The sequence below is a fragment of the Elephas maximus genome, chromosome 11, assembly GCF_024166365.1.
Source record: "Elephas maximus indicus isolate mEleMax1 chromosome 11, mEleMax1 primary haplotype, whole genome shotgun sequence".
NCBI lineage: Eukaryota > Metazoa > Chordata > Mammalia > Proboscidea > Elephantidae > Elephas > Elephas maximus.
Genome location: NC_064829.1, coordinates 101507605 through 101525351, shown reverse-complemented (window position 1 = coordinate 101525351; position 17747 = coordinate 101507605). Strand labels below are relative to the sequence as shown.

Below are 17747 nucleotides of genomic sequence, written 5' to 3'. Positions count from 1 at the left end.
TTAGAAATTGGGTCTCCTCGAGGGCAGGAATGTGCCTGTCTTAGTCTTCTAGTGCTGCTATAACAAAAATACCACGAGTGGGTGGCTTCAACAAATAGAAGTTTATTCTCTCACAGTCTAGTAGGCTAGAAGTCTGAATTCAGGATGCTAGCTCCAGGGGAAGGCTTTCTCTCTCTGTCGGCTCTGGGGGAAGGTCCTTGTCATCATACATCCCCTGGTCCAGGAGCTTCTCAGTGCAGGGACCCCGGGTCCAAAGGACAAGCTCTTCTTCTGGCACTGCTTTCTTGGTGGTATGAGGTCCCCCTGTCTTTCTGCTCCCTTCTCTCTTTTATATCTCAAAAAAGATTGGCTTAAGACACAACCTAATCTTGTAGATTGAGTCCTGCCTGATTAACGTAACTGCCTCTAATCTTCCTCATTAGCACCATAGAGATAGGATTTACAACGCATAGGAAAATCACATCAGGTGACAAAATGGTGGACGATCACATAATGCTGGGAATCATGGCCTAGCCAAGTTGACACAGATTTTCAGGGGGGGACACAATTCAATCCATGAACCATGACAGTGCCCCTTCATCTCCGTTATTGCAGGGTGTTATGGGTTGAATTGCATTCCCCCAAAAAGGTATGTTCAAGTCCTAACCCCTGTACCTGTGGACGTGACTTGTTTGGAAATAGGGACTCTGAAGATGTTATCAGTTAACATGAGGTCCACAGAGTTTTCAGTGGTTGATTTTTCAGAAGTAGAATGGCCCGGCCTTTCTTCCTAGTCCATCCGTGTCTGGAAGCTCTGCTGAAACCTGTTCAGCATCCTAGCAACACACAAGCCTCTACTGACAGACGGGCGGTGGCTATGCATGAGGGGCATCGGGCAGGAATCGAACCCCGGTCTCCTGCATGGAAGGCGACAATTCTATGGAGTAGGGGTGGATCCTAATCCGATCTGAGTGGTGTCCTTATAAAAGAAACACAGATGCAGAGGGAAGACGGCTGTGTGGTGATGGATACAGATGAAGCTGCAAGTCAAGGACTTCCAAGTGTTGCTGGGAGCCATCAAGAGCTAGGAGAGAGGCATGGAATAGATTCTGCCACCAAACCAAAAAAACCAAACCCAGTGCCGTTGAGTTGATTCTGGCTCATAGCGACCCTATAGGACAGAGTAGAACTCCCCCTTATAGTTTCCAAGGAGCACCTGGCGGATTTGAACTTTGGTTAGCAGCCATAGTACTTAACCACTACGCCACCAGGGTTTCAGAGCCCCCATAAAGAATTAGCATGGCTGACACCCTGATGTGGAATACAATACCAACCCACAGAACAATGAGCTAAAGAAACCATTGTGGTTTTGAGCCACTGAAAATTGGGGTGGTTTGTTACACCAAAAAAAAAAAAAAAAAAAGCAAACCTGTTGCCACCGAGTCGATTCTGACTCACAGCAACCCTATAGGACAGAGTAGAACTGCCCCAAAGAGTTTCTAAGGAGCGCCTGGTGGATCCGAACTGCCAACCTTTGGGTTAGCAGCCATAGCACTTAACCACTAGGCCACCAGGACTTGTCTATTACACAGCAGTAGCTAATTTATACACACAGAGTGCCTGAGGGGCGAGCGGGATAAGAAGGCTCCATTATTATTGTCGTTAATGATTCATCACCTTCCAATTCAGTGATGAGAGTTTGAAATCTCAGAAGAGACACAAGGACTCAGATTGGTGGCTTTTGGTTTTTAAGACTTTATCGTTAGAAAAAAAAAAAAAAGTAGCCGAAGTCGGAGAAGGGAGGTAGGGAGAGAGAAGGGGAGTGGTTGGGAGGGTGAAGGGAGCCTCCCTCAAAATGTCGGATCCTGGCCCGCCTTTCTTGACAGCCCAGCCCACCCCAACCCCTTCTCTGTCCTGGAGGTGGGGTTTCCCGCCACCATCTTCTTAAGACCCAGGCCCAGGATCTCAGCACTGGCTGGCAGAGGTTAGGGCAGAAGCGGGGCTCACAGTCTGGAGGCCCTGTCTTTGTCCTTGAGAGACCCTCAAAGGAGCACTCAGGCCCCCGTGTCCCGGAGGGGCCTCAGGGAGGTAGGCGTTAAGTGGGAGGGGGGCCTTCGGAGGTGGGGTCCTGAAGTCAGAAGACCACGTGGGAACTGGGACCAGGTGTGAGCCTGGGAGTCACAGTCCAGAGGCTGGGGTCTGTGGAGAGGGCAGGAGAGGCTGAGTCAGAAGGTGGGAGGGGGTGTACTCCACAGCAGTCACTCAGAGAAGTCCCCCCCACCCCCGCCCCAAAGTGAGAGCAATGTGGACAGAGCAACTGAGGGGAGAGATAGGAACAAAGAAAGGGGCGGGGCTGTCAGAGAGCCACAGAGGAAGAGAGAGACAGAGACAAAGAAAGGTGATGGGATGAACTGAGAGACAAAGAGACAGACAGGGAGAGACAGCCACAGAGGGAGAGAGACAAGAGAGCCACAGAGAGAGAGAGAGAATGAGAGCAGGAGAGAAACAAACAGAAAAAGGGAGAGTCAGAGAGACAGAGTAACAGAGAAAGGAGACAGAGAATCAGAATAGAAACGGGAAGGGAGTGAGACAGACAGCGATGAAGACAGAGAAAGACAAGGGGAAAGAAAGAGTGAGACAGAAGAAGAGAGATGCGGAGAGAGAGAGAGAGAGAGAGTCTGATCAGAGGTCCCCAGGAGCCGGGAGGGAAGGGGACACGGGGCGGCACTGCTTAATGGGTACAGGGTTTCTGTTTGGGGGGATGGAAAAGTTTTGGAAGTAGATGGTGGTCATGGTTGTGCAACATTGTGGATGTAATTAATGCCACTGAGCTGTACACTTCGAAATGGTTACAACGGCAAATTCAAAAAACTTTATTGTGAAAATATACATAACATCGCATACACCATTGCGACAATTTCTATATGTACAATTCAGTGACACTGGTTACATTCTTCAAGTTGTACAACCACTTTCACTACCCTTTTTTAATGATTCCATCTCCACTGACATAACCTCGGTGCCCCCAAATGGCAAATTTTATGTTATATAGACTTTGTTGTTGCTGCTGTGTGCCGTTGATTCTGGCTCACAGCGACCCTATATGACAGAGTCGAACTGCCCCGCAGTGTTTTCTAGGCTGTAGTTTTTATGGGACAAGATCACCAGGTCTTTTCTCCCACGGAGCCGCCCTGCTGGTGGGTTCGAACCACCAACCTTTTGGTTAGCAGCCAAGTTCTTAACCACTGTACCACCAGGGCTCCTTATATATACTTTACCACAATAAAATGTAAAGAGAAAGAGAGAGAGAAAATCAGAGGTGAAGATGTACAAAGAGAAAAAATAAGGCATACAGATGCAGACAAAAACAGAGAGACACAAGAACAAAAAGAGAGCCAGGAAAGGGAAGAGAGAAATGGGGGTGAGGAAAGGCAGCCACTGGGGAGCTAGGGAGGTAAGCTGGGAAGCTCCCACTGCTTTGCATCTCCTGACCCCAGTGGTTAACTGGCACCCAGACCAGGCCATGCCATTCACAGCGATTGGTCACTGTGGAGAGTCCCTCACCTGCCCACCATGCCTGGATGAAGCCCTCTTTTTCCCAGGCCAGGCGTCCAGCACGCACCTCCATCAAATAAGCCCTGCCCCAGGTCTCCACTCCCCCATCTTCCTGGCCTTTTGCTCACCCACCTCACCCAGCCTGCCTCAGTCCCGCCTAAGTCCCCACTCCCTCATACGTGTGTGGTCAGGGTACTTCTCATATCCATGCGATTTCTAAGTGCTCTGGGCCTTTGCATAATGCTGTTCCCTCTGCTGGACATTCCTCTTCTGCCTCGATCTTCCCACTCTCCTGGTCTCACCTACAAAGTCCTCTCCTCCAGCCTGGGTCAGATGCTCCCTCCTCCAGGACACACCCCCTGACTCTGTTGAGTTAGACACCCCCTCTGCAGTCCCCCAACCCCAGCCCTGCTCACTCTGGGTCATCACTATCTGGGGATGAGTCTGTCTTCTCCACTGCACTATGTGCCCCATGAAGGCAGACCTGCTGGGTCTCCAGCACTGCCCAGCATAGGACAAAGCACTGAAGGGCTCAGAGAATGTGTGCCAAATGAATGAATGAAGAGATGCTAAACTGAGGAGTTTGCACTTTGTCCAGAGGGCACTAGGGGAGACACAAGTTTTTACTGTGGGAGTGTCAAGATCTGTGCTTTAGAAGTTCCAGGCTGCCTCTCAGCCCTGGGTCTTTGCACGTGCTGTGCCCTCTGACTTTCTGAGCTCTGTGAACCTGCGCAAATGCCCTCTTCTTTCTGAGCCTCAGTTTTCTCGTCTGCAAAATGAAAATAATAATAGCATCTCTCTCTTGGGTTGTCTTGAGGACCAAATGGGAAGATGGTCTAGAAGGTGCAGACACAATGCCAGGCCAGAGGAAAGTCTCAAGACCTGGGAGAGTAGAAGAATGCACCCTACTACCTTGTCCTCCACTTCTGCCTAACAGACTCCTATTCATCCTTTAGTGTCCCTACTGAGAAGTCACTTCCCCCAGGAAGTCTTCCCTGGTGCCCCACAGATAGCCAATGACTCCCTACTCTGGGTAAGCTATGTTTTTTTTTTTTCCAGCTGTTGCACCAGTTTCTGATGGCTCTTTCTCCACAAGACTAGAAGCTTCTCAAGAGTAGGACCCTCCTTGATGCACGTCAGGGCCTGGGATGGAGCAGGGGTTGATGCACACTTGAAGAATGGAAGGATGACGGTCTGAGTGGGTATGTAGGTGGGTGAATGCACAGGTAAATGTTTGGATGTGTGGGTGGGTAGGTGGATGGATAAATGGATGTGTGGTGGGTGGATGGATTAGCGTAGAGGTGGGAGCATGGGTGGGTAGATGTATGCTTGGATGGATGGTGGGCAGATGACTGATGGATGGATAAATATTTGGGTGGGTGAGTGAGTAGATGGATAGATGGATGGATGACTCATCTTTCCACCAAGTCTTGGTGGACCTTGCCCTGTCTTCCCCAAGGTGTGGAGACCTTAGGGAGGTTTGAGAGTTGCCATAACCCCTAGCCCTTTCCACCCAGACCTTGGACACTCACACATTTCCTGAATCCAGCCTCTATAGATAATGCCACTCTCCTTCTAAGTTCAGGCTCATCCGCATCGATCCTGGAAAACAAAATTATGTTCATCCATAAAGGAGCAGTGAGTCTTCACCAGACACTCCCATGTGCTTCTAAGTCCCTCCTGCCCCTTCTTTCACCATGTAACCCTCTTATCATGACACACTGAGGCATCTTTCAAAGATGTTGTTGTTGTTGGCTGCTGTTGAGTTGGCCCAACTCATGGTGATCCTGGCACAATGGAATAAAATGTTGCCTGCTCCTGTGCCATCCCCATGATCAGCTGTGGTTCAGGCTGTTGTGATCCACAAGGTTTTCATTGGCTTAGTCCGTCTTAATCTGGACGCTCCCCTAAAACCTGTTCAGCATCATACCAACATGCAAGCCTCCACTGACAGATGGATGGTAGAGGTACATGACGTGCATTGGCCAGGAATCGAACCTGGGTCTCCCAGAAAGGTGAGACTTCTACCACTGAACCACCAATGCCTCACAGTGATCCTTTAAGGGATGGACCTTTGAATGTGGAAGGTGGCGCCTGAAGATGTGAACTAGGCAAGGAAAAGGTGGAGACCGGGGAATCTGCATTCGCATCTTCTGCTCTCCTGTTATGCAAATGAGGGTACTACATTATTCACGAACTTAACCCCAGAGGGTGGAACAGTTTGGTTTAGAGGAAGGGCCTGGCAGGACAGGTGTGTGTGGCTTATCCTAGGGGGCGGGGCCTTACCTGACAGCCTGCTGGTCACATGTGGCTGAGTCTCTGTGTAGCCCCCCACGGATTGGCCTTCTGGGCTGAAGGCTGCACCCTGCCCTGTAGAGGGGATTGAGGGGTGCAGACTGAGCCCCAAGATGTCTGGGTCCTGGCTTTGACACTTCCTGGCGAGCTCCGGGCCATCCCACCCCACCTTCTCCCTTTACCTGTGCGGTTGGATTGATCGATCATTGGCTGTACGATCCGTCTCCGGGCGTTAATGAACCTGAGTGGGCGTCATGGAGATAGAGGGGGTTGTAAAGAGAGTGGGACGGGAGCAGAGAAGAGCACACGTAGAGACAGAGAGAGCTGGGAAGAGGGCATGGGAGCAGGGGAGGCCAAGAAGCCGCGAGGGGCTGCGGGGCCGCCTTCAGCACTGTGGACAGCGCCCGGCCTCCCAAGGCAGGTGGCTCCACCCTCCCAGGCCTCCTTTCTAGTCACTTACCAGTTGTTGACCTGCAGGATGGTGAGCCCTGTGTCTTGTGCCAACTGTTTCTTCTGCTCCTCCGAGGGGTAGGGGTGCTGTGGCCACCAGCAAGAGTCATCTTGTCTGCCTGCCCGCTGTCTGGTCCCCAAGGCCCACCAGGCGGCCCCCAGGGACGGCAGCTCTGGGCTGTGGTGGGGCTGAGGAGCCAGCACAGCGAGCTTCTCTGTTCCCCGGGGCCCAGCAAGTACTGCCAGCCAGCTCCGGGCAATTATACTCGCAGCGCCCCGCCTCTTCCAGCAATTAGAGGCTAATTGGCGGCCCTCATTAGGGAGCTTGCTGGGGCGGGGGTTCACCCCGCAGCGGGGAGGGAGGAAAGCCCGGGGCTGTCCCTCTCTGGGTCTCTCTCTGTGTGCGCCCCTCTCCCGGTTCCTGTTTCTCTCTCTCTCTGACTTAATCTCTCCCTGTATCTGTTTCTTCCTCCCTCTGTCCTTCCCCCTTTCTCTCTCTCTCTGTCTCTGGGTGTCTCTGTCTCTCTCTGTATCTCTGTCTTTCTCTTTCTCTGTGTTTCAGCCTCTCCCTGTACCTGTTTATTTCTTTCTCTGTGGCTGTCTCTGTGACTTAATTTCTCTGTCTCTTTCTTCCTCCCTCCCTCTCTGTGCCTCTATCTTTCTTTGTCTCTGTGTTTCAGCCTCTCCTTGTATCTCTGTCTCTGTCTGTGTCTCTGTCTCTTTCAGCCTCTCCTTGTATCTCTCTGTCTCTGCGTGTACGTCTCTGTCTGTCTCTGTGTCTCTGCTTCCCCGTGTATCTGTATGTATTTCTCTCTCTCTCTCTCTGTGCTTCACCCTCTCCATGTATCTCTGTGTGTCTCTGTCTGTGCGTCTGTGTCTCTGTCTCTCTGTGTCTCTATCTCTGTTTCTTTCTCTGTCTGTTTCACCTTTTCCCTGTATCTGTCTGCCTCTGTGTTTCCGTCTCTCTGTGCCTCTCTCTGTTTCTCTCTGTTTCACCCTCTCCCTGTACCTCTCTGTGTTTCTGTCTTTCTCCATGATTCGGTCCCTCCCTGTCTGTGAATTTCTGTTTTTCTCTCAGTCTCTGCCCCTCAGTGACTCTGTCTCTCCCTGTCTGTCTTGCTCTGATTCAGTCTTCCCCATACCTCTCTGTATCTCTGTGTTGCAACCTCTCCCTTTCTCTCTCTCTGTTTCTATTTTCCAGTCTCTCTGAAGCAGTGTTGTGCAGTGGTTAAGGCCATGCTGCTGTGTTTGAACCCACTTCTGGCTGTGTGATCTTAGACAAACCTCCTAATATCTCTGTGCCTTGGTCTTCTCAAAGTAAAAAGGAGATACTCGAAGCCCCACCCTCACAGGGTATGTTTGGATGGTGGTGGGTGGGTGGATGATTGATGGATGGATGAATAGATACATGGATGGGTGGGTAGATTATTGAAAGAATTGAATGAGTTAAATACCCTAAGCAGCTGAGAGTGACCTTAGATGGTACAACAACTGGTCTCTATTCACCTGCAGCCGCAGAGGAAGAAGGAGGGTCAAGAATTGGAGGAGGAATTGGAATACGCGCCTAATTGCCTCTGTGAACAACTGCCTCCTTTGCCATAGACCAGAAGAAATGGATAGTGCTGGCTACCATTACTGAACATTTTGACCAAAGAGTCTATACCAAAATCCTAATCAAAAGGGGGAAAATGTAGAACAGAATTTCACAATCCCATGAAATTCAGACTTCCTGGAGTCACTAAGGCTAGATCAGCCTCTGAAACTATTGCCCTGAGATAATCTTTCAACTTTAAAACTTAAGCCAAAACCATCCCCTGAAGTCTTCTTTGTACCAAAAAAAAATTTTTTTTTAATTAGTAATGTTTGTGTCCTTCGAGCACTGTGTTTTTTTAAAGAATTACCTATGTGAGATCAAACTGACATCCGCAACATGAAAGGTTAGATGAGAAGCTTAGGGGGCAGTGCGTTTGTGTCAATGATAGTGAAACAATTTGGAAAAGGATATCAAGAAAGGTGGCACAACTTGAGGAATGTAACCAAAGTTAGTGAATTGTTCATGCAGAAATTGTCGAACTGGTGTATTATGTTTTGCTGTTTGTATCTTCATCAAAAATAAAAATGATAAACGCTCTAAGCAGCCCCTGGCATACAAGAAGCACTCACTGATGTTTGATCTTATCAGTCCTGAATTCTCCCTGAACGACAGCCTCCCACGTCAGTTTCCCATCTCTGCGTCTCTTAAGCCTCAGTCTCTGTGTGGCCATCTTTCTCCATCTCTCTATGCTTACCCCACATCCCAGGGCTCTCACCGAGAGATGCTGGAACAACCAGGCTCTCATGATGTTGGTGGCCACCTTGGGAAAGATGCCCCTCTTCTTGTTCCGCCGCCGCTCCTGGTCCAACTCCTCATCCTCTCCCCCAGAGCTGGGAGAGGCCACGCTTGTATCCAGCCCATCTCCTGAGGGGGACAGGTATGCTGTGTTTGTGGACAGTGAGGAGCAGTGGACCCTAGGGGCCCAGAACCCTTAACCAAGACACCACTCCACATTCCAGCCTTCCTTGCCCCTCTGGACATCCTACTTCCAGTCTAACTTCAAACCTCAGACTGACTCCTACATTTCTCCTCTGTCTCTCAAGCATCTCACCTTGGTCGCTGGAGTTGTCCCCACTCTGGGAGGCCAGGCCCCCACTGGATGGACCCGGGGTACCCAAATGTACAGACCCACTGTCCTCGTGGTCTCGAATCCATGTATTATTCTAGAAAACAGGAGTTAGAAGTCAGTACCAAATCTTGGGTCATAATACAGCACAGTGGTTAAGACCATGGGCTCTTGAGCTGGGACTCCTGGGTGTGAAGCCCAGTCTTGCCTCTTCCTGGCTGTGTGACCTTGGCCAAGTCATGTCACCTCTCTGTGCCTCGGTTTCCTCAACTGGAAAATGGAGGGTAACAACAACCCCCTCCTTAAAGAGTATGGTAAGGATTAAATAAGTTAATTTACATAAAGCTAAAACCAAACCAGTTGCCATCGAGTCGATTCTGACTCATAGCAATTCCATGTGTGTCAGGATAGAGCTGTGCTCCACAGGGTTTTCAACAGCTGATCTTTGGGAGGTAAATCACCACGTCTCTCTTCTGAGGCATCACTAGCCTTTTGGTTAGGAGCCAACCGCTTAACCGTTTGCACCACTCGGGGATTCCGATTTGCACAAAGGCACATAGTATCGCTCAATAAAGATGACTCTCTGCGGCCCCATGACACCTTATCTGAAATCCAAGGAGCTAGGCGTGTTTCAGCATTTTCCACATTTTTAGACAGTTAATCAGTGCACATACTGTACATTTCATAACACTCCCCAGCAGGGTCTGGGGCTATAAACTCACCGTCGAACTCATTAACGTTTATGCAGCCAAGTGAATGAATATTTAACTAAGTGGAATAAATAAAGGCTATTAATAGCCTCACATTAGTTCAGGTCAGGTTTTGCGGCCAAAGGAGTTTGCACTTAACTTATGAAAAAAAAAAAAAGGAAAAAAAGCATTCTGTTTCCAGAAGCTGTGGAATCTCCAAAGTGCAGGTAAGAGAAGAGTCTGGGGCTGTTTCTCTTTATCCAAACTCCAACACGAATTTTGGAAGCCTGACAATGTGTTGGGTTCCCCCTCTGCCCTTGCTCTGTGTCCCAGGAGGTAGACCTACCCATTAAAAAAAACAAACCTGTTGCCAATGATTTGATCCCCACTTTTTTTTCATGGCAACACCCTGCGTTACAGAGTAGAGATGCTCCATGGGGTTTTTTCTTGGCTGTGATCTTTACGGAAGCAAACCACCAGGCCCTTCTGCAGTGGTACCAGTGGATGGGTTTGAACCACCAACCTTAGGTGAACAGTTGAGTGCAAACCATTTGCATCACCTAGGGACCTATGACCCACCCATACAGCTGCATTAAGACTCCCTTGTTGTTTGGCTTTCACGTTTGGGCCAGCCATTGGGACACACTGGCAGAATGGGGTGAGGGTGAGGTTGAGGTATTTGTCCTATGGTTGCTGTAAGGTGGCTGTGGGAAGGTCTCAGCTCTTGACAAGTAGCCTTCTCCTCTCAGCAACCTGATCTGGTTCTGGTAATGACTGTAGTCTGACTGTATGTTCATGTGGCTGTAACTGAGTCTTTGCGGCTCTGTCTGAGTCAGAGCGGCTATATCTACCTCTGTAGGGCTGTTGCCAATGTGTGGGGCTGTAACTAAGTTCACGCAGCTGTAGCTGTGGCTGTGTGGCTGTATCTTTGTATCTATGTCTGAATCTGTGCAGCCGTATCTACCTCTGTAGGGTTGTATCCAGCCTGTGAGACGGTAACTAAGTTCATGCAGTGGTAGCTGTGGCTGTGTGGTTGTATTTTTGTCTTCCTGGTTGCATATTTTGGGGCCCTGGTGGCTCAGTGGTTAAGAGTTACGATGAGCTACAGCTGCTAACCAAAAGGTCAGCAGTTCAAATCCACTAGCTGCTCCTTGGAAACCCTATGGGGCAGTTCTACTCTGACCTATAGGGTTGCTATGAGTTGGAACAGACTTGAAGGCAATGGGTTTTTTTGGTGGGGGGGTGTCTGGGACCATGTGTCTCTACATTTGTATGGATGTTACGTATTTGTAGTGTATGCATGTGTGTGTGCGCATGTATGTGTGTATGCGTGAGCATACACTCATGCAGCTGTGTCGAGTCTGGCTGTATGGTCTTTGTGACTGTTCTGTGACTGGCTGGTGTGTGTGTGTGTGTGTGTGTTGCATGCTATCATCCATCTGTATTAGAATATGACTGTACCCGAGTCTGTGTAGCCATTCTTGTCTCTGGCTGTTTTTGGAACTCTGTGGGTTTAACCAAGTCTGTGTGACTGTATTTGCAATCGTATAGCTGTTTTGTGGTTGGGATATGAGTGTATGTGGCTTTTATCTGGCTGTGTCTGAGTATGGCTGATATTGCATCTTAAGGCTGAGTTTGTGTGGCTGTATATAGGTTTTTGAGACTATTATGTGGTTAGAGTTTTGTGTGTGTGCATTGTAACCAGTCTTGGTTGAAGTATGGCTGTACCTGAGTTTGTGTGGTGGTATCTGGGACTGTTGGGCTCTGTCTTCAACTGTGTGGCTGTTGTGTACCTGGGGTGTGTATCTGTGTGCTGCACGTACACACATACTATATGTTATGGATTGAATTGTGTCCCCCCAAAAGATAAGTCCTAACACCTGGTACCTGTGAACGTGAACTTGTTTGGAAATAGGGTGTTTGAAGATGTTATCAGTTAACATGAGATTACGCTGGAATAGGGCAGGACCTAATCCTATTTGAGTGGTGTCTTTATAAAAGAAGAAGAGGCACAGAGACAGAAGGAAGACGGCCATGTAAAGATGGAGGCAGAAACTGACATGATGAATCTACAAGCCAAGGAATACCAAGGATTGCCAGGAACCACCTGAAGCTAGGAAGAGGCAAGCTAGAGCCTTCAGAGAGAGCAGAGCCCTGCCGCCACCTTAATTTTGGACTTGTGGCCTCCAGAACTCTGAGACAATAAGTTTCTGCTGTTTTAAGACACTAAGTTTGTGGCATTTTGTTACGGCAGCCATAGGAAACTGATGTACTGCGAATAACAACTGTGTCTGAATCTGGCTGTGTGATCTATGCTGCTTTTATGTGGCCAGAATGTGTGTGTTGAAGTATGTGGTAGATTTTACAGTCTGGCTGTATGTAGCTGTATATGCACCTGTGTGGCTGTAGCTGGGACTGTACAGCTATAGCTGAGTCTATGGGTGATGTGGTACCTGCAGCTATCAGGGCGTGTGTGTGTGTGCACGTGCACACTGTACCCCAGCTACATCCACGTCTGTGTAGCTGTTGCACAGTTGGGGTGTGAATGATGTGTACGTATGCGTGCCCTGTGTCAGCTGGTGGCTCCGTCTGAGGCCGTGTGCTTTGGTGCATGTGTGTGCCTTAGCGCTATACCCAGCTGTGTCTGAGCATGGCTGTGATTGAAGGGAAACACCTTGTGTCCTATCTGGACCTACCTGGTCTGGGAGGCTGGGGCAGGAAGCCGGGTAGTCCTCGAGGTCCTCCCTGCAGCCTATATCCCGATCCTCAATGACCAGGTCAATGGGCATCTTTCCCTTGAGGCAGGTGATGTAGCGGTGACAGAAGTTGTCGCACAGGTCGTGGACCTGGGGGGGCACCGGGGTACTTGGGGGGGCCACCCAGGGCCGAGGGCTGGGGTGCACAGGGACAAGGGTGGTATTCTGCTCCAACTCCAGGGGAGAGAGAGCCTGAAGGAGGGGGCTTGAGAGAGGGACTGGGAGACAAGGTGAGGGTGTGGGGGGGAGTGTGAAGCACTCACCTTCTCTAACTCCAACAGGTGGAACCGAAGCACCTGAATGGCCTGTATCATCTGAAAATGGCGACAGAGACAGGTAGAGAGAGAGGGGAGAGATGGAGAAACAGAAAAACAGAAAGAATATGAGATAGAATGACAAAAGCAGAAGACATAAGACAGAGTGACAGAGTCAGAGCAAAGAGAGAGAAAAAGACAAAGAAATAGGGGCAGAGAGAGGAATACAGAACAGAGACAAAGGCCAGAATTAAGAAAACAGAGGGCATTAGATTGAGAAGCAGAGACAAAGAAAGAGAAGCAAGAGGAATAAGGATAGAAAAAGGGTCCATCACAAGAGAAGTGAGCTGAGGTGTGATATAATAATAAGTATGTCCCGTCACTTGCCTTTTGCCCTCAGTTCCATTTCCCACCCTTCCTCTGCAAACTACATTTCCCAGAGGCCTTTGCCAGTAGGCTTGGCCAATAGGAAACCTTGGAGGGAGCTTGGCGGGCAAAGATGGGAGAAGCCAGCCTGTTTCTTCCTTCCTTCCCTCCTCTCCTCTCTCTGGCTCTCTGGTGGGTAGCGGAGGCTTCCTGCTGTGTGGATGTCCAGGCTGCCCCACCTCCTTTTGGCTTCTTGGCTCTCACAACACCTTTGTAGCTAAGTCCTTGTGCTAAGTTTTTCATGGGCTCTGTTCTGACCGATAGATCATTGTTGTTGTTAGTTGCCAGGGAGTCGGCTTTGACTCCTGGCGACCCTTATGTATAACAGAACGAAACACAGCCTGGTCCCGCACCATCTCCATGATCTTTGGTATGTTTCTGCCCATTGGCTGGTAGAAGAGCTAACACTTATTGCCCCTATTCTGTGGTAGGCACTGTTCTGAGCACTCTACTTGCATTAACTCATTAAATCCTCACAACAGTCCTACAAGGTAGGAAATTACCATTAACTACATTTTACAGATTAGGAAACTGAAGCACAGGGAGGTGGAGCTATTTGCCCTGATTCACAGAAGTGGTTCAGTAGCAGAGCTGGATTTGAACTCAGGTCATCGAATCCATGTTCTCAAACTCTAGGCTACACTGCGTTGCAAATGGGCAATTATGATCACTGCCTAGAGTTTGAGAAGAAGCCCCTGTGTGGTACAAATGGTTAACACACTCAGCTGCTAACTGAAAAGTTGGTGGTGGTTTGGAGTCCACCCCGAGGCACCTCAGAAGAAAGGCCTGGTGATCTATTTTTGAAAGGTCACAGCCACTGAAAACCCTGTGGAGCACAGTTCTACTCTGAGACACATGGGGTCACCAGGAGTCAGAGTTGACTTGATGGCAACTGGTAAGCTGGAGAAGGTGGACCAGATGGCTTCCTCCCCCACCCAGCCCCAGGGCTATGGAGGGTGGGACAGGAGACCCATGGAGGAGGGGGCACTGGGGAGGGCCCAGCTCTCACCAGATTGTCCAGCTCTGGGTTGGAAGAGAAGAGGGGCCTCTCAGAGCGGACCTGGAAGGGAAGAGAGAGGCCAGGGAGGGTAAGTCCAGACTCCCGGCCCTCCTCCCTGACTCTCCTGGCATGTGGGGGTGGGGGGGCCCACCTGCTTGGCGAAGGCAGCAATATCCTCGTTGAAGGAATCGGATGAGCAGACGTCCCCACCGGGGGGTGTGCCCAGCCCAGCCCCGGCCCCATCACGGGGAGAGCATGTGGCCAGTTCACACTTCTCAAAGACCAGGGCCAGAAGGGGGAAGAGGGGGTGTCTGGGAAGGTAGGAAAGGAGAGAGTTAGTGAGGGGAGGGCCAGAAAACTGGGAGGGAAGAAGAGGCCCAGAGAAGAGATGGAGACAGAGACATGGAGAGACAAGGACATGGACAGACAGAGACACAGTGACAGAGACAAGGACAGACAGAGATACAGAGACAGGGAGAGACACGGAGAGGCAGAGACAGGGAGTGACAGAGACATGGGGAGGCAGAGACCTGGAGAGACAGAGACAGAGAGACAAAGAAACATAGAGGGGGAAGATAAAGGCAGACACAAAGAGAGAGAGGAAAAGCCAGAGAACCGCAGCCCAAGACCCTGTGGGACCCTCAACCTGGTCCCCACTCACCCGTAAATCTCATCCTTCTCCCTCTTCAGGCTGTCACTGTCCAAGCCCGGGGGTGGGGGCTGGGGAGCTCGGTGGGGGCCATAGGGTCCCGGGGCTCTCGTGGCCTCAGAGAAGCCAGCCAGGGCTGCGGGGCCGTCCACGATGCTGGGGTAGTGGGGCAGCTCATTGTACTGGGGAGGCAAGAGGGAGAGTGCCCAGGGAGGGGTCAGCACAGCCCCTGAGGCACCTCCTGATACTGGGGCCCTGGTCATGGGGCCCCTCCCCCGGGAACTCGTCCTTCTCTTGCCTGTGCAGTGTCCAAGTCCCCACCCCCTTATGCCCCCAGTGTCCCAAGGAACTGGCAGGGTGAGGGGGACTGAAGGTCTCATCCCACAACCTTCTCTTGTGCCCCTGGACTGTGAAAAAATGTTCCATCAGAGATCCCGCCTGTGTGGCCAGGAGGGCCCAGAGGAGAGGGATGGACAAGGTCTCAGGTCTTGGGGTGGGGGGGATCAAGGACTGTCTGGCTGTGGGCGTGTAGTCAGGGACCTCACAGAGGGAGGAAGGGAGGCATGGGTAGAGATTCAGAGAGAGGCAGAGGCGTGAAGAGAGGGGAAGAGACAGCTGGAGAGAGGGGGAGAGACATGTGGAAAGAGATGCAGAGAGAGAAAGACACACAGGAGATAGAGAGATGCAAGGAGACAGAGGGAAGATGAGAGAGAGAGAGACAGAGAAGAGACTCAGGAGAATGAGGCAAAGAAAGATGGGGGAGGAGAGAGACAGAGACACAGGAGAGGAAGAGGGGGGAGACAGAGACAGACAGGAGGAGAGAAAGACAGGCAAAGACAGAGAGAGAAGTAGATTCTTACCCCAGGACTCCTCCTGTGGAAACAGAACACGGTTCTGTACACATACTTGTACACACAGGTACACATAGACAATCTTTCCCCTTCGATTTTATTTCATTTTGCAAATATGCACATCTGAGTGTCTAAACGATCTCAGCCGCACCACACACCATGTGAATCCACCACACATGCACGCACAGCCAGCCATACACACCAACCCATGTGCACACTCACATGCATCAGTTACTCCCAAACATCCCCCTACACACATACACACACCCCTCCTACCCACAATATGCAGACTTAAGAGTACCACCCCCCCCAAATCACCAGAGACACCCATGACACACACACAGAGCCCAATGCCAGGCACAGGAATGAATGAACAAATGAGACATTTTGCACATGAATGAATGAATGAGACATGTAGTGCACAAATGAATGAATGAGCCATTTAGCACATAAATGAATGAATGAATGAGACATGTAGCACACGAATGAATGAATGAGACATTTAGCACATGAATGAATGAACAAATGAGAAATGTAGCAAACAAATGAATGAACGAATGAGACATTTTGCACATGAATGAATGAATGCGTGTCACATTTAACACAGTGCCTGGCATAATTCAATGAACACTTGTTGAAGGAGAGAATAACCCTACACAACTGCACAAACACATCACCCAGGACAAAACTCAGGCAAACAGTCAGCTCTCAGGGGAACACAAGCATCCAGAGATGATTTCTGGTCCCTGAGCATGTGGGAAGCTGGAAGGACCTTTACATTACCCAGGATAAAACACTTTCTTTGGAGATGAAGAGACAGACCAAGGCTCAAAGAGGCAAAGGGGCTTGCAAAGGAGAGGTGCAGAAATGCTCAGAGCATCTCCCATCACCCAAAGGCTCTGTGTGTGTCTCTTTCTCCGTCTGCCACTTCCTCTTCTCCAAACTTCTCCTGAGCCCTAAAGTTGAAGCCACCCTCCCAGCCCTGAACTGCTACCTGCTGTTCACTGCACACCATTAAGGTGGGGTCCTCACATCGTGGGATGCTGTGCCTTCCCCAGGTGGGTACTCGCCCCTGCTCCTGTCTCCTTCTACCTCTCCCATCCCGTCCCCAGGACCAAGAAAGGAGGGTCCTTTGGCCCAGGCTGGCAAGACTTGCTATTCCCGGCTCTGTCTCCATCCCCAGCCCTGAGGTGGGCTCAGAACAAAAGTAGACCAGGGAGAAGGGTTGGGGAGGGCAGAGAAGGAAGAGGACTGGAGGTGTAGGGATAAAAGGCCTGAGATGGAGGAGAAAGAGGGACAGAGAAGGGAAGACCGTGGGTTAGAGAGAGGGGAGATCGAGGGGCAGAGAGAGGGGTGACCGCGGGGCAGAGCGGGGCAGAGAGAAGGGGGACCAAAGGGCAGAGAAAGGGGAGACCAAGGGGCGGAGAGAGGGGAGAACGACAGGCAGAGAGAGGCGGACCGAGGGCAGAGGGGAGACGGAGGGGCAGAGAGAGGGGGACTGAGACAGGGGGTGTCCGAGGGGCAGAGAGACGGGGACTGAGGGGCAGAGGCGAGACAGAGGGGCAGAGAGGGGTGCAGACAGAGAAAGAGAAGGTGGCGAGGGCGGGGTGGGCCAGAGATGGGAGAGAGCAGGGACCGGGGCTGTGCAGACAGGCCAGGGCACAGGGGTCCCGCCCTCGGACCTACCCTCCGGGCCATGGGCTGAGGCCGGCCGCAGCTCCCAGGTCCTCGCAGCTCCCGGCCGGCGGGGAGGGCGCCGCCAGTGGCCGCAGCCCCCACAGGCCCGCGGGCCCACCGCCAGGGGGTGGGCAGGAGGCGGGGGCCCGGGCCCCCCACCCCCGCCGTCAGCGGCCGGCACCGGGCAGGGAGGGGACGGCGAGCATGGACCCCCAGCGCTCTCCCCCGCGGGGGTCACGGCGAGGAGGCGGGGAGCGTCCCCCAAGGTCCCCCCCTGGCCCTAACCCTCCCCCCCCCGCCCCGGTCCCGGGAGGATCAAAGCAGCCAGAGACAGACAGACGGACAGACAGATGAGTGACGGGGGCGAGCGGGGGACGGGGCGCGGCCCGGCAGGGGCCCGGGGAGAGGGGGCTCCCCAGCCCGGCTCAGGGTCCGGCGTCCGGGGGCCCGGGGGCTGCTGGCGGCAGGGCTCGCCGTTCCCCGTCTCGTCTCTCCTCTCTCTGTGG

General features: G+C 51.5%; 1 protein-coding gene across 2 annotated transcripts; it reads right to left on the bottom strand.

Moving 5' to 3' along the window:
- Positions 1 to 1721: 1721 nt before the first annotated feature.
- On the bottom strand, positions 1722 to 17513 carry MEIS3 (Meis homeobox 3). 2 transcript variants are annotated; one of them, XM_049900502.1, is made up of 13 exons: positions 17251 to 17513; positions 14726 to 14895; positions 14216 to 14375; positions 14074 to 14124; positions 12648 to 12698; positions 12325 to 12474; positions 8925 to 9036; positions 8568 to 8737; positions 6290 to 6366; positions 6012 to 6070; positions 5821 to 5904; positions 5067 to 5136; positions 1722 to 2178 (listed from the first exon to the last, which is right to left on the bottom strand). In XM_049900502.1, the coding sequence occupies exons 1-12, from the start codon at positions 17260 to 17262 to the stop codon at positions 5087 to 5089; spliced, it is 1146 nt and encodes a 381-aa protein (XP_049756459.1). In that variant the 5' UTR covers positions 17263 to 17513; the 3' UTR covers positions 1722 to 2178; positions 5067 to 5086. The 2 variants fall into 2 exon arrangements, with proteins under 2 accessions (XP_049756459.1, XP_049756460.1); XM_049900503.1 differs by having other exon boundaries at positions 8589 to 8737; positions 17251 to 17512.
- Between the last annotated feature and the right edge of the window lie 234 nt (positions 17514 to 17747).

Excerpts from the sequence above, each read along its gene's own strand:
- MEIS3 (XM_049900502.1), bottom strand. Across the intron at positions 12,699-14,073 it reads ACCCAGAGCTGGACAATCTG|ATGATACAGGCCATTCAGGT; the intron begins GTGAGAGCTGGG and ends CGCCATTTTCAG. Across the intron at positions 12,475-12,647 it reads ACCTGTTGGAGTTAGAGAAG|GTCCACGACCTGTGCGACAA; the intron begins GTGAGTGCTTCA and ends GTGCCCCCCCAG.